The sequence below is a fragment of the Juglans regia genome, chromosome 13 (assembly GCF_001411555.2).
Source record: "Juglans regia cultivar Chandler chromosome 13, Walnut 2.0, whole genome shotgun sequence".
NCBI classification, from domain to species: domain Eukaryota; kingdom Viridiplantae; phylum Streptophyta; class Magnoliopsida; order Fagales; family Juglandaceae; genus Juglans; species Juglans regia.
Window position 1 is genome coordinate 6902748 of NC_049913.1, and position 15858 is coordinate 6918605.

At 37.9% G+C, this 15858-nt stretch overlaps 2 protein-coding genes and 1 non-coding gene across 5 annotated transcripts; 1 reads left to right on the forward strand and 2 right to left on the reverse strand.

Moving 5' to 3' along the window:
- Nucleotides 1–119, reverse strand: LOC118344363. The gene has a single exon (XR_004798137.1). It is a non-coding gene; the product is annotated as a U5 spliceosomal RNA (small nuclear RNA).
- A 1090-nt stretch (nucleotides 120–1209) lies between these two features.
- On the reverse strand, nucleotides 1210–10412 carry LOC108993328 (transcriptional elongation regulator MINIYO). Its single transcript, XM_035684001.1, has 10 exons — nucleotides 10103–10412; nucleotides 8605–9574; nucleotides 7660–7787; nucleotides 6994–7181; nucleotides 6290–6395; nucleotides 5956–6216; nucleotides 4610–4798; nucleotides 2201–4486; nucleotides 1843–2052; nucleotides 1210–1554 (listed from the first exon to the last, which is right to left on the reverse strand). The coding sequence occupies exons 1-10, from the start codon at nucleotides 10334–10336 to the stop codon at nucleotides 1375–1377; spliced, it is 4752 nt and encodes a 1583-aa protein (XP_035539894.1). The 5' UTR covers nucleotides 10337–10412; the 3' UTR covers nucleotides 1210–1374.
- Nucleotides 10413–11732: 1320 nt separating this feature from the next.
- Nucleotides 11733–15450, forward strand: LOC108993387 (F-box protein SKIP23). 3 transcript variants are annotated; one of them, XM_035684432.1, is made up of 3 exons: nucleotides 11733–13054; nucleotides 14375–14441; nucleotides 14996–15411. In XM_035684432.1, exons 1-2 carry the CDS (start codon nucleotides 11809–11811, stop codon nucleotides 14410–14412), a joined length of 1284 nt encoding a protein of 427 aa, XP_035540325.1. In that variant the 5' UTR covers nucleotides 11733–11808; the 3' UTR covers nucleotides 14413–14441; nucleotides 14996–15411. The 3 variants fall into 3 exon arrangements, with proteins under 3 accessions (XP_035540325.1, XP_035540324.1, XP_018823828.1); XM_018968283.2 differs by having other exon boundaries at nucleotides 11734–13053; nucleotides 14918–15450; XM_035684431.1 differs by lacking the exon at nucleotides 14996–15411 and having other exon boundaries at nucleotides 14375–14869.
- The last annotated feature ends 408 nt before the right edge of the window (nucleotides 15451–15858 follow it).

Here is a 15858-nt window from a genome sequence, read left to right on the forward strand (position 1 = left end):
AGGATTCAACTGAAATCTACCCCTTAAAAAAATTGGTGTATGCCACATTGAGCGGCGAACACACGGTATTCTTTAGTAAAAGGCGAAAGAATAGTTCGCTATGTGCTCACCGCATGGCTCCATATCTAACCTTTCCTGGTTGCAGCATTTTAATAAGAAGGGTTCTCGCGTTGGGTTTTATCCTCTCATCGATGTGGGAGCAGCATTCCTTGTTTTTGGCACAGCAAGGTGGTTTTAAACAAGTTAGGAAAAATCTTCAGACCAGATAGTTGTGAAACTATTTTTCACACCGGCCAATAAGCAAATTCCACGTAGGCATTTCGAAAAGAGAGAAATTGCAGCTGTATACACCCCATCTCTCCCTCTCCTTCTTTCTCTCCCTCTCCCATCTGCACTCACACCAAAGCCCTATCAATCTCTCCCTCTCATTCTTTCTATTCTTCTTTCGGGACTATCTGCACTCAACGTTAACGGAAGGAATTTGAAAATAATCAAAAACTTGTTTGGAAGGTTTAATTTTAAATTACATAAAATATACAAAACTATTACACAAAAGATTACTATCTATCTCCAATCACCCATTTGCCATATCACACGAGAGAGAGATTTGTTGCTGGACAAAAATTCAATTATATCAATTTATAGACTACATGTTGACAAAACTATAATAATTGGGTATATTAATAAAGATAGAAGAATTCCTTCAATCCATATGCGTGCCCCCCGCGCGCGCGCGCGCGCACATATATATTATATATATATAATATAATCAATCTTAACAATAAAATTAAGTTTTTAACAGCAATACTGTGTTGTGCCATCAATCTGAAAGAACCAAAACCAACAAACCAACAAGACGATTTTTTTTATTGGAGACAGAGCTACTTGAAGGAGAGGAAACCATCAACAAACGCAACTTAAAAAGGAAAGACAAATAAATAAATATTGTTTCTACAATATCTGGAACTTCACCAAGCAGTTAAGTTTTTTTAACCTTTCGAACAAAAGATTGGGTAGGGAGAGGGAGAGATGAGGTGCATGCAGCTGCAATTTCTCTCTTTTTGAAATGCCTACATGGAATTTGCTTATTGGCCTGTGTGAAAAATAGTTTCACACCCATCCGGCCTGAAGATTTTTCCAAATTATATGTAGTTTTTGAAGTTATGGGACTTATTAGGGGTTAAGAATAAAAACCTCGACATTGATGCGTATTGAAAATACCAAAACCTTTCCATTTTTTTTTTCTTCTTCCAAAACGCGTTCATTTACAGAACATTCAAGTGAATCCACAAAGCCTGGTCCCCTGACCTCAACTATTTCTCGCACATCTACATATGGCCTTTGTTCCTGGATATTTATTACATAAATATTTCTTTACAAGGAGGATTTCAGCTTGTCCACCTCAGTCAACAAAGTGGAATTTCCTTCACAAGCTTCTGTTAATACCTCCATCTTCTTATCTATACTGCTCCTCTCTAGCGATGAACCACCGTTTTGATCACTCATCTGAGATGCGGATGGCTTGTCATATCGAATAAGATTCATCATCATTCCCTGTAACATTCCATAATAAACAATTAAAGTACTCTTCCCTTCTGTTGCTCTATGGAAAACAAGGGAACAACAAAAGAGAAGGCCACGCAAAGCTAACTCCAAAGGTAGTATTTATTTATGTATTGTAACTTTGTAGATGATAAGCTGTTTCCATATCCATTGACATATACAATTTCTACTACTCTCAATTCGAAATACACACAAACAATGATGGCATACGTTCATGCTAGACTGGATCATTTTACCAGACCCATATTGGAGTTTGACAGATACAGAAAGTTTGTGTACCTCATGGTGCTGCTTCCGGGAATAGTCTCGCAAAAGAGATTTTACAAGCTTGTTGCGCAGCAATAACTGATCAACGGCATGAGAGTGAAATATGAAAGAAGAAAGGTGGTGGATAACTAGTGTATATGCAACTGATCCTCGAGCTGCAGCCCTGTCAAGGGCACCGGAACTCCATGACTTCGCATAAGCCTCCAGAATATCATAATTGTCCTGCGGAAGAACCAATGACCATACATTTTCATGTAATAAACTAATTTCTTGGGTATTTTATAATTTTTCCGCTAATAATATGAAATATATGCAAGGTGCAACAGCAGCGGGTTTCAATATCAACAAGCTGATAGTTAGGCAGCTGTACCTCAATGGGTTCTAGGTATCCTTCGGCCTTGCCAATGCATTTCTCTAGAGGTGGTAGAAGATCAAGAACACAAGCATTAGTTAAGATATTCCAGGCAGCAAGTCGTGTAGGGGCCTCAACATGACGGTGCAGATAGACTGCAACTTGCCGGCCAAAGATCAAATCACCATAAGATATGGCAGAAAACTGCTCCACAAGAGTTTCAATAAATGTAGAGTAACTTTCATGTATCTCTGACTGAAACATTAGAAACTTGGCATTATCTTTATTTCTGGATTCGGATAATAAATCTACATTATTCTCCAAACTAAGGTCAGCACTTATACCCGTTCTTGATTGGTCAAGAAGCTGCCCATAGATATCTTGCAACGCTTCATAAACATCCCTGCTCTTCTCCTCTTCAAGCATGCCCATCCCGACAAGTAAGATCACAGATAAAGAATGTAATTTCCAAACTAAAGGTACCCACTGAACAGGGGAGGGGGCATCGGAGGATTTGAAAGTGGACATGGCTTCAATGCCTAAATTAAAGAAAAGTCCAGCTTTCACAGTTTCAAGCAAATCATGAGGGTCCTGCACAAGATTTTGTGTTTGATCTCTTTGCAGGCCAGCATACTTGCCATCACAGATGGTTGAGATTGGACTCAAAAACCAATGCATTGGAAGTGGGAGTCTCTGGTAAGCCCACTCTATTATTAAAGAAGTACACTCTTGACATGTCTTATTATTTGATGTGTCCAGGTCTTCATATATGGTATCCAGAGCAACACTGCCCTTTTTAAATGTTTGATTTCCAGAGGAACTATTTCTGACCATGTCTTTGGACTTCACCTTCATAGACAACCATCTGTTTCTGAAGTGAGAAGCTAATGTTTTACTGAAATACAGGAGGTCCTCTTCTTTATACGCAGAGGGCTTAAATCTCTTATTAAGGTGAAGAAAACGCTGAATACAGAAATCAAGGAACTTTAGAACATGGACTTGGAGTAAAATATTTAATGCCTTTTCGAAAATATACCTATCCCTTGGCCCAGCAGTCAAACAAACACCTAAGACAGAGTTTATCCTTTGCATACTCAAGGTCATTTCTCCAACCATGGGTGTACCTGTAGAAGACACAAACTGAAAGGTTTCGAGCAAGTTAATAAGAAATCCTGCATCTATTTGTCCCAACAGAGCAGCGGCAGACCAAAATCCTCCACCAGATGCACCCCACCCAACACCCAACCCTGGAGCAGGGCCTCCCCTACCAAATATCTCAATTGACTGAATAATGTGCCACTCTGAAGCAGCCAACTTCATAAAAGTATTTAACAGATTTCTCAATTCCACCATAGAACCCTTGAGTATCCCATTCTCAAGTATTTTAGCTTCCCTTGAGACACTATATTCTTGGGAAGGACTATGGACAGCACTCTTGGCTAGCCGGATCAACTTATCAATGTTTACAACTACCTGAACAACTCTGTGAAGGCAACACACAGAAGCTAATGACGTTTCGTAATTACTTTGCTGTCTCAAATGACATAGTTCCTCAATGAACGAGCCACCTCCAGTCGGGTATGCCGAGGCACCTGAAAAACTCAAAAATCCATTTTTAATAATTTCGAGTCCAACCTTAGGAACAAACTCTGGCAGCCATGGCACGAGTCCGACACTTCCATGCAGGTTGTCACTGTCCTCTGGGATCACCCTTTCAAGCACTCTGCAAAGCATACGCAAAACAGCCGAATACACCCACAACAATGGAGTTACAGAAATATCTTGGAAGACAGAGTCACTTTCAGTTCCTTTTTGCCATTCAAAGAGTTTAGAAATGTGCGGATCACTCTTCAATGCTATCCACTTTATAGCTAAATCAACCATTGGACCGACACAACTCCAAGACCAGATCTCTGTATTGTCACCAGCATGCTCCTGTGAAAAGAGATTTGGAAGTCTTCTAGCCAATGCCTCCAGAACTAGGTATGCCTCCTTAGAGATGGAAACAAACTCACAAAGAACACTCTTCTGTACAAGTTTTTCTATTGTTGGTGGATTCAGCCACAAGCACAAGGTAGGGAAAATATCAGAAAAGTAAGATACACAATATCCATAATGAATGCAGACCTTCCAAAAACGTAATTGTTCAACCATCAAAGCCGATGAAAGTTTATGGTTCTCTCTTCCTGATTTTACCCAGTGGTCAAGGGATGAAACATGTTGATATAAATGCCATGTCATAGTTCGGAAAGCCCCATTCTTTATAAACTCAAGACAATTCTCCTTGTGTGATTGAGCCAAGACCTTGTTTTCCATATCAAACGTAGAAAAATATTAGCACTTTACCAAGCCAAATACAGTAAAATTCTCAATTGAAAAAACAATATAAAACTCTCCCAGAAAGAAAAAGGTAATAAAATATCTTACCCGTAAAAGGCTAACAGATTTTATTTTAGAAGGATAAGTTTCTCTAGTGTCTTTCATAGTAAATCTGTGGACAACTGTTTCAACAAGCCTTTGGCATTTCATGATTGCATTTACACATCTTGGGGAATGCCTCGCTATCCCAACAAGTATAGAAAGTATGCATTCCTCTAAAGCCGCTGTAGGATCTGTCTGAAGCCATACAAATGAATACCTATTAGAAAACTTGAACATGAAATACAGTAAACAGTATGCATTCCTCTAAAGCCGTTGTAGGGTCTTTCTAAAAACCATACAAAGGAAATACCTTTCTTTTTTTATGAGTAACCATACAAAGGAATACCTATTAGAAAACTTTTTTTTTTTTTTTATAAGTGAAAAGAAGTTTTATTGATCCACGTAAATAGGCAAAGCCCGAGTACACATACCTATTAGAAAACTAGAACATGAAGTACAGTAAGTACTGAGATTTTGGGAGACCATTACTACAGACATTGATTTTTTATTTTGATAAGTAAGAAGAATTTATCAATCCACATAATTAGGCAAAGCCCAAGAGTACACAGCATTACTACAGACATATGATAAGGGATAGAGCATTTCAAAAGAAACATTAAAAAACATAACAGGTACAATAGTAAATGATGTACTTTCTTCAAAATGTTGTAATCATCAATTTTACAAGAAAACTTCTTTCCGCAATTTTATCTGTGCATCTATTTGATGACAGGACGTTTGACATATATCAATACAAAATCAACATGCAAATCAAATAATTCTTATCAAAATGACCACCCTTTATTTATTGGAACAGATAATGAAGCAAAGATAGACAATGCACTTGTATTCATAGACAAAAATGCACTTTAAGTTATATAATGAGCATATGTGTGAACATGTTGCAGACAATACACACACATGCACCCACAATCACATGGCCCGCACCCATATGAAGACATAAATACCAGTGTTTAGATCTTAGAGTTTCTGAGCCCAGCGCCTATTTCCAGAATGCAATGAAACAAAGCATTATAAGCAAAATGAAGATATTCATTCATTATAGCCTTTCCAATATGATTTATGCCACTAGCAATGTCAATTAGAAAAATGAAGATATTCATTCATTAAATCCTTTCCAATCTGATTTGTGCTACCGCCAATGTCAACTACCTCACAGTCTAACTTAAGTACTTTACAACAATAGAGGAAAGGCAGGCAATACAAGCATCAATGCCAACAAAGTAGGAAGAATGAAAAGAGCAGGTGAATTCAGAGAATGTATTTGGTATATTAGTATAGTTGACTCAAGCATGAAGAAAACAAAGGATCTTCACTATCATCATGCTTACCTCCAACAGATAGAGAAGCCTTGGAAGGATTCCCATCCGAACCAAACCTGCAGCAAAATCCTGTCCACCAACAACAATATCGTCCTGAATTGTATGTTTCCCTTCAGATTCCTCATCCACCATGTCCTCGTCAACAGGAAGAATATTAGAAGGTTTAGCATTGTACTTCCAAAATCCACCATGCAGGAAACCAACATCAATCTCTGGTTTGCTACGGAACACAGGGGCAGTAAAGATCTCCTTCTCATATGTTGCTGTTTTCTGAAACATATTTTATTAAATTGAGCACAGAATAGTTATAGAATAAGAAAAAATAAAGGAAAAAATCCTCTACCTCCAACATCTCAAAGAAGTTCTCGTTCACATCACAACTTAAAACACATTGAATGACTTTGGCACAAGCTAGAACTACAGAGCTGTGGTTATCATCAAGAGACATCCTACAAATAAATAAAACACTACTTAAATCACAGTACTTGAATTCAGCAAGTATCCAAAGTTCAAAAGATGGTCAAACAGAAAAATATATAAAAAAGGAAATAAATTTAGAAAACAAGGACTTTCATCAATAATAATAAACTAGGAAAAATTGCTGAGGTATAAAATTTAATCTCAATCACCAAATATACCCTCAAACTTGGAAATGTGCATAAAGCAGCACAAAGTGACTAAAGATTTGGAATATATTCTGTTGCATGTACCCTAGTTGACTTACGAAAAGATTTTTCTGAATGAAAGGCAGCAATGCGTGCCCTCAAACAGTCCCTGAATACAACAGTGGACAAGTTAAAATGTATGATACAGGAAGCTGGGCTATAACGATTAACAAGTTTCCCAGGCCTGTATCTATGCATCATTATTATTATTTTTTATACGTAAACAAAAATGTGCACCATTATTGTAGGACGTAATTTTTTTTATAAGTAAAAAAATCTTCATTAGAAAGCGCAACCAACTATACAGAATGTATACACAAGTGAAGAATGAAAAAAGATACATGAAAATCATGAAAGTTATAAGCATTCAAATGGTATCCACCTCAGTGATAAAATAAGCTCAGGTTCCGGACCCAGTGCAAAAGCCCATACTGCCTCCCAGTCTATATATCTGTTGAGTTTGTTAGCATTTCCCAAAGGGATTCCAACTTCGGTCTGATTAATACCATGTAATGCCTTCTCAAGCAATGAGGCGATGAGATGCAAGGCAAGGGCTCGTTGTCCAGGAACCTGAAAAAGCCAAACATAGACAATACTAAGAGAGAATGGAAAAATGCAGCAAAAACTATAAGATGCCATTAGTAATAATTCCTATATCCTAGAGAAGTGATTTTCCGAGTTTAATTTATTACAAACTGGGAGACCATAATATCATTAATTTCTTGATTCCAACATCAGCAAATGTATTGGGAACCCAATCAAACAAGATATAGTCCAGCAAACATCATTTTTTATGACATGAAAGTTCACTAAGGCAGGGCCCTTCAAACCCAATCCCTGAGAAGTAAACTTGAATACATGACCCCATCCACCAGAACCATGTATCAAGTAATCTAGGATAACTCTTAGTGCGGAATCAAATCCAGGATGTTTGAGTGTACAACTCATCCCAAGCATGCCCCTTGACAACTAGGTTGCACCCTGTCGGGTCAAACATATACAATTAGAAGAGTTAAGCAACACGATACAAGATATAATGTAAACTGACCACACTTCGAGTAAGTTCCACAGCTTCTTTAATTGTGTAACCTGCTGCACTGGGATCGCCTTCAGTCCGTAGGAAGTCACGCTCTGTAACCTTGTCAGCACTATGCCCATTCTGAGTAGCAATACCACCTAGAGCAAGAGAAATAAAGATGTATGTAGTCAGTATCATTTGGAGGCATAGGTATTTTTTATCTCATGTAGTAAGAACAACATTCATGTACTTGCATTTTCTATACTTACAATATTACTTCTTTGCTAGGTATTTTATCACCAAAATCTATTAAGAATTTTTTACAATGGAATCAAATCACCTAAAATAAAGTTGAGTATATAATAACAAAAGATAACAATAGGAATCCATAGGCAACCAGGAATATTGATTATCATTTTTGGCTCATGTACAAAAACCAAGAAAATTTTAATTGATTACATATAACATCAGCTCTAAGAAAACTATTAACAATCATTATTCAACATAAGCTTCTATGGAAATGTTGCAACACTTCTCACTGTTAAACCTAATACCAGCATAATCTATCTCATCAGCTAATGGCAATCAAAACATTACAAACACAATAGCTTCTGAATATCGCACAATATTTAGCCTATATCGTTTTGCTTAAAATGCCAAAGTAGATCAGTTGTTTTGTAATTCCATTTACTTAAGCATAAAAAAATGCAAAACTAGGTAAGCATAAAAAAATGCATAACTAGGTAAGCATAAAAAAAATAAATGCATAACTAGGTAATGATATGCATGAGAGACTAAACAAGCCTTTCTGATTAAATAATCAATATCTGGACCTAAGAAAATAAATTACATATCTTTCTCTTTTGAGCCAAAATCATGCAAAAATTAGGTATGAACAATTACCAGATAAACAATGAAAATGCAGATGTTATTAAACATAATTCAAAAGTAACAACTAGAAAAACTTGGCCTTACCATTCCCGGGTACCTGGACATAATCATTCTCAATCACAGTCCCATCCAAGGAAAATCTTAATTCCCTTACAGCCTCAACTCTGTCACTCCAAATATTCCATAAACTGCAACTGGCTGCTCCAGATGACTTCTGCAACTCACCATTGTCTTGCCCACTCCGTGTACCATTAGATGTTGTCACCATATGAGAGCTATCACGGTCAAAATGTGCAAAACCTTTTGCATCTTGTGTATTCTCATTTTGGAGAGTACTTTGTTCACCATAGGTGCTGACTTCTAACATTGAGCCTTTTTGAATCTTTAGTTTGTCTTCACCCCTCCTTTTTAGTGCTTTTAGAATTGAAGGGTCCAACTTCTCCATTATCTCTGCCTGTGCTTGTGCAATCTCATCAGGTGACATTTCCTGTAACTGGGCACGGTTCTCAGCATCAATCTGGCTCTCAAGTGACAAGGTCTCTTGTTTCGTTCTCTCCACAATTGAGTTAAAAGGGCTAGTATCTTTAACTTTCTCCTTCAGACCTAGTTGGTTTAGGTTATCTAATTCCATGGCATTGACTAAACTAAAGTGTCCATCACCAGAAGCACTGATCATAGCCTCACCAGATTTGTCTATATGTCCATGAGCATTTAAAATAGGTTCCATGTCCATTTTCATTGGAGAAAACACATTTGCATCAGCTAAGGATGGGTCGCTTGACATGCTTGTCTTTGCTGTATTTCCACCTTTTCTTTCTTTTTCATTTTTCTGACGGCATGAGAGATCTTCGTCTGCTTTATTTGCAGACGACTTATCATCCGAAACAAGCTCTCTCCACCTGCTTAAATCCAATCCTTTTTTCTTCTTCCTCTGTACTGGATTTGCAAAAGGTGCCATTGGATCATATTCCATGGAAAATTTAGCTTCCTCATCATCCTCCTCGTTTCCATCACTATTATCATCATCCTTAACACTAGCCGCTGGACCCCAATGCTGATAAATTAAATAAAACAATGCGTCATTTAGAAGGAAAACGGTATAAGTAACTTTTTAACTGCACAGCAGTAGTAGGGCATTAAGGCCGGACCTTTTTGTAGTGCTTGCAGGAATGCAAGTGAATGAATCCCATGCTCTATATCGTTTATTTTCTCAGTAACAACTGATTTAAGAACTTGAACCACATTCCGGCCATATTTATCAGCCCCATTAACCCATTAAAAGAAATGAATGATCCTTTACAACTCTAGTGGCATCTATTTTAGTTTCTCGAAAATAATTTATTTAGAAAAAAAGTTAACTCAAGATAAGTCAAATGATCCTAATAGGCTCACTCACTATTAGTTCCTAAGTAATGAAAGTTTTAAATTCCAAAGTTGATTCCTTTTCTTCTTTTCCACATTTCCCAGCAACTAAACAAGTACTGAATACCAAAAAGAGAACAAGATATTAGGGTTTGTACGATTATAGCCGGTGCTGCTGCTCGGAATTAGAAGAAATTGAGGCAAAGCAATGATATTATACCGGACCGTGGGAGCGGTGGCGAGCGACGGGGAAAGGGATAACGGATGGATTGGGAGGGGCAGTCTGGCTGCTCGGTGTCTTGTCGGAGATTCCCTTTTCGACAATCCCACCCACTATGCACGAAGCATCGCCCTCGCTGATTTGGAGAGCGTTGGCACCGAAAATATTCGGTCGATAGGAGGAGCTCTTGGGTTCGCTCCGTTTGCTGCTTTCCTGCTGCTTCTTCTTCTCCATGAGAGAGAGAGAGAGAGAGAGAGACGGTGGTGGGAGGGCGGGATTATTCAACAAACGGGTGCTCTACTCTAGAAGCGTTTAACACAAATCGACATTATAAACTTTTAGTTGTTGAGGCGACAGAATGTTTTTAAGGGCGACAACACAGCCGCAATATATATCAAGAAAAAATATTCGCATCAAGTCACCGTACATTCAATGAAAAAAAAATATATATATATATACATGTGAGATGTGAGATGTGCTGCTGCTTCTTACTAATGCATAGTACAACTCATATATTAAATGAGGGTTATTTTTTAAAAAATGAGAAATTTATAGATATTTACATATTTACACATGATTTATAACATATATATATATATAAATTTAGAGACTGATTTATTTAAAACATATTTACCACCTCTTAATTTTAAAATTTTCACATGATTTTATAACATATAAACATGGTTTCCTGAAATAAATATTTACAAAAGGGAACTGCCTCCTTCCATCTTCCGTGATCCGACCACCTCAACCTAGGTGATACTCGCCGTGACCACTGATAGAGTGGCAACCAATCATGCCTCTCAATATGCTTGACCATTTTCTTTGAGTCAACCATTGTTATCATCTTTTTATTGAGATATTTAAATTTAAAAAATATTAGTCATCTTTTTTTTTTATCATTACATTTTTAATATTTTGATGTAGAATGTAATTGATAAACTAGTAATAAACATAACAACTAATTTTTAATTATTTAAATCATATTAATATAATGATGAAAAATATGATAAATAACATTATTTTTAGGTCATAAAATATAAATAGTAGATTTTATTTGTGTCTTATTGAGTACAAATTTAACTATAACTAAAATAGGTAGTTTCTGTTGCTGTTACGAAAAAATTTTATAAAAATAAATTTATAAATTTATTTTAAAATAAAAATAATTTTACATTATCAAGTATTTCTCATTAAAAATATATTTTATAATAAAAATAATTTTACTTAATAAAATATATTAATTTATAAATTTATTTTTATAAAATTTTGTTGTGATTAAAAAATGTCTCATTAGATATAGTGATAATCTTTTATTAAAATCTAAATTTAAAAATGAGATTTAAATTATTGAAGATAATATTTCAGAATATAATTTTTTTAAGGTCCGTTTGAATATGGTTTTATTTCATTATATTATTATAATTTTCTTAAAATTTTATATTAAATATAATAAATAATTAAATTTTTTTAAATTTTAAAATAATAATAATATTAAAAATTAATATTTTAATTAAATTTTAACTAAAATCATCACATCATTATCTCGTTATTTTTTTTATTATTATTGAAATCTTTATCTCGTTATTAAACAGAAGTTCGTCTTTTTAATCGAGATTATATTAATATTTTACCTTATTTTTTCTCCTCCCAATTTTTCCCACGGTTTCCTGAGAAAGGTCCCCCTCCCTCTCCTCCGGCACCCAATGGCAGACTGGTCTCAGCTACCCAAAGAACTTCTAAACCTAATCGCCAAACAACTCCACAGCCCCTTCTACCAAATCCGTTTCCGATCCGTCTGCTCCTCGTGGCGATCCTCTTTCTCTCCTAGACCTCGCCGCCGCTTGCCTGGTCGTTTCCCTTTCCTACCTAACGATGGAATTCCCGACGCCACCTGGGGTTTCCAGCTTTCCAGGCGCACCGTGTTCCTCATGGGATTCCCTAATCCTCGTTCCCAAACACCCCCTGACTCCTCCTGGCTCGTTAAAGTGGAGGAAGTCCATCCCGATCGAATGCGCTTCCTGAACCCGCTCTCTCGGTTCCAACTCAAGCCCTTGCCAAAATCTTTCCCCAAGGTAATGAACCTGTCGGACCTCGAAGTATTGGAATTGGGTCAAGAATACGTTCTCCACTACATGAATTTCCGACCCTTCGGCGAGTCTCTGGGCGATGTGGGAAACTTGTACATGGAAAAAGTAGTTTTCATGTGCTTGGGCTGCGACGAAGCCGATGAGTTCGCGTTGCTCACGATTCATGTTTCTGGGAAATTGGCTATGTTCAAGTCTGCTCGTAAGCGGTGGACTATAATCCCCGATATGCCTTCGCCGTACGACGATGTCGTTTTGTTCAGTGGGGAATTTTACGCGGTTGATGGTACGGGGAGGACCGTAGTTGTTGGTTTGTCGTTGAATGTGGGTTTGGTTGCGGAGCCCGTGTTTGGCGGCGACAAGAAGTTTCTGGTCGAGTCCAATGGTGAGTTGTTGTTGGTCGATATGTATCTGAGTGTGGGGGACTTAGGTGTTGGCGATGGCGATGGCGATGGCGATGGCGATGGCGATGGTGATGAGATTGTTGAAGAGGTTTATGATCGGTATGTTGGGGAGAGGACGGTTCGGTTTAAGGTTTTTAGATTGGAGGCTGAGGGGAAGAAGTGGGTGGAGATGAGGAGCTTGGGGGATCGGGTGTTGTTCTTGGGGGATGATTGTGCATTTTCGGCCTCAGTGTCGGAGTTATCAGGTTGCATTAAAGGGAATTGCATATTATTTACGGACAATTTCTTCTACATGAGCTGTGAAGAAGGTGGTGTTAGTGGTGGTGATGTGGTTTTTAATGGGCGTGATATAGGCGTGTTTGATTTAGATAACGGTCGTATTGCACCTTTAGATTATTTTCCCGAGTATTCGAAGCTGTTCTGGCCGCCTCCAAATTGGGCCACCGCAACACCGGTGGCAGTTAAGTATTGTTCTTGGCATTAATGAAGCTTTTTAGTTAGTTTAATTTGTTCCTACATGGCTTGAATCGTTCATCGGTATGAGCTTCTTATAGTAATCGTGTATGCTCATATGATCTTTAGCATATATTCATTTCTTTCATTGTAGTGGACACTTTTCTTTAGATGCGACGTTAATAGCTATCAAATCAATGCTTGGTAGTTGGTACAAAAAACTCGTAACTTGATATGTGCTCCATTTCCTTTTTGCTCTAGGTTATGTCATGTTGATTTACTACTTGAATGTAACTCGCACTCTATTGTTGTTAGTTCTTTCATTTTTGGCCGAGGCTCGAAGGCTGAGAAGGTTTCCCTGTGCTAGACAGGTGAGAATTTGAAATATAACATGGCTAACTACTTCTCAGCCTGATAAACTGGGTAAACATCAAGCAGACTATGACAATTTTTATCATCCATGAGATGGAGTTTATAGTTGAAGGGTTCTTAGTTAGCAGGGATGCTCAAGTAATTATTGTACTACGAGGTAATAGAGAAAGTTGAGGCATCGTGCCTTAGTTATAGTCCCAGGACGTGGGTTCTGTTTGCCCAAGGGCAGCTCGGAGGGGGGCTTCAGAGCTGATCAAACTTATTCAAATCATTTGTTCCTGAGCTTATTGATTTGCAGGGCTAGGTTTTATTATTATCAACTGGATAGGCTGGCTCCAAGGATGGATCTTGAGCAATATCATTCTTGGGGCAGCAGAGATCCTTCCTCCCATTGTATGCTAACAGAAGCATTGCCTCTGGTACTTGGAAGTGCAACCTCTTAGAGCATTGATCTACGCAAGAGGTCTATGACAGCTGATAAAAACCAAAAATGTTTCAAGCCTCCTTCATCCTGATTCAGATCTGTTTAGTTGAGCATCTTGTAGCAGTTATTTGAGGGCCTGAGGCAAACAACTTGGGGATGAGTGGGGTGAGGGAAGGCCTGAGCTGTGTTTATCTCTCCAAACAGTCTGGGTAGCTGAACCTGAGAGATAGAGAGGGAAAGGGAGAGAAGGGGAGGAGGGGAGGGAGAGTTGCCAGAATAAGTCGACGAGAGAGTGAGACTTATTGAATTCATAAAAAAAAAAAAGACAGAGAGACTTCTTGAGAATAGACCAACATTCTGATCTTTCAATTTAGCAGGTGTTCATGGATATCAAAACCGAATATACATTGACATGGCTTAGTAAATGCAACCAGTATTCCTGTGGAAATTCCTTTTTCTTTAATTTTGCATATAAATATTTTCTCATCGATGTATAATGGTTTTTGAAGTGCTAATTTGGTGACTGCTACAGGTGCAAAATCAATTAGAAGAACTGGCATTGTAAAGTGATGATTATCTTCGTGGTTTATGGCCGTCAGGTAAATTGACAAACAGCTTGGTGCTTGCTAGGATCTGGAGCCGTGAATGCTTCTTAATTAATAGCTGTTGGTGTTTTAAAATCTTTTTGTACACATTATTTTGCTTATATGCAATGGAATTGGATCATTGCATGATTTTCTTTATCGGTGATTACCAAACTTCTCAAAGTGACTCAAGACACTCCCATTTATTACAAAAATGAGCCAGGCAACACGGATAAAAACATGTTTCTGGCCATTGAGGAACTATATTTCTCATAATTGATTCCTTCTGAAATTCTTCATCTTCTCAAAGAATCTCTATGGCATCAGCATATGGTAAATGGTTGTTCTTCAGTGCTTTGGAGTTTTGGAATTCTACCTTTGAACAAAATGTGCATATGCTAACAACACTAATAGTACCCTCCCCCCCCAAAAAAAAAAAAAAACCAAATAAACATTCCAATTTTGTTTGATGTCCTCTTGCAATGTTGAAGATTGACAGGTTTCAAAATATGCTCTGGATATGTATTTCAACTTTCTCATTAGCCAGAAAAGATATTTTCCCTCCGCAGATTCAAGTGCTCGGATGGTAGTAAAAAGAGGAACTTGATCTAAACATCTGTCCGCGCTGGTGCTGTTAAAATCACAGGTGGGAGTAGTAATGGACATGGAACGGCACCAATCTGACGTTTTGTAGAGATTATATCTTGAATAACAGAGTTCGACACGGACTTGGGGCGCCTAATTAAGCAATTGCAAGATGCTGACTCCTAGTTGTTGCTCTAGCAAATCTCGGCTTTTGATAATGTATTGTCGCAGTTGAGACTTGAGAGGGAAACAGGGGGAGCTATTGGCAACGGCTTTGCTTCTGAGAGGCGGTGGGAGCACTAAGAGGACAGGATTGTTCAGTAAAAATAACTGTAGACTGTAGTCAATAACTTTTTTGTATTTTGTTTTTCTACGCTAACGAAAGATGTTCATTCCCCAAAAGATCTCAATTCTATTATATAATACCTTTTTTGTATCATCACGACGACTCTCTCCACCTCCCGACTCGAAGACGTTCTCACTGATGAAAACTATGATGTTTCCTTTACACCCAGGAAAAGCAGAAGCTGAAACTTGCAACTATCACCCCAAAATAGCACTCCATCCCCCAAGCTTTCCAGCCCAACCCACTTCTTCTGACCTTCTCAAACTTGACCACGAAATTGATCTCGGCACCTTGACTTCCAGGACAGAAAACAGGCTGCAGGCGACAAACCTGCACAAACATGGAAACCAACTACAACTCGCCACTCCATTCGACAAAGACGTTCCTCTTGCAGGGAAACGCACAAGGCAAGACCAAGTCCAAACTTGCTTCCAAATAGGCATGTGCAGAAAACATTAGGACCCGGCCTGTCTGTATGGCCCGACCTGACCAAAACAGCGG

What these genes read in the sequence shown, in the direction of transcription:
- LOC108993328 (XM_035684001.1), bottom strand. Translation starts at nt 10,336, where the DNA reads ATGGAGAAGAAGAAGCAGCAGGAAAGCAGCAAACGGAGCGAACCCAAG. An exon ending in ACTTCTTTGAGATGTTGGAG is followed by an intron (nt 6,217 to 6,289) that starts GTAGAGGATTTT and finishes AATATGTTTCAG; the next exon opens with AAAACAGCAACATATGAGAA. An exon ending in GGCTTCTCTATCTGTTGGAG is followed by an intron (nt 4,799 to 5,955) that starts GTAAGCATGATG and finishes GTATGGCTTCAG; the next exon opens with ACAGATCCTACAGCGGCTTT.
- LOC108993387 (XM_035684432.1), top strand. Translation starts at nt 11,809, where the DNA reads ATGGCAGACTGGTCTCAGCTACCCAAAGAACTTCTAAACCTAATCGCC. An exon ending in CACCGCAACACCGGTGGCAG is followed by an intron (nt 13,055 to 14,374) that starts TTAAGTATTGTT and finishes TGACTGCTACAG; the next exon opens with GTGCAAAATCAATTAGAAGA.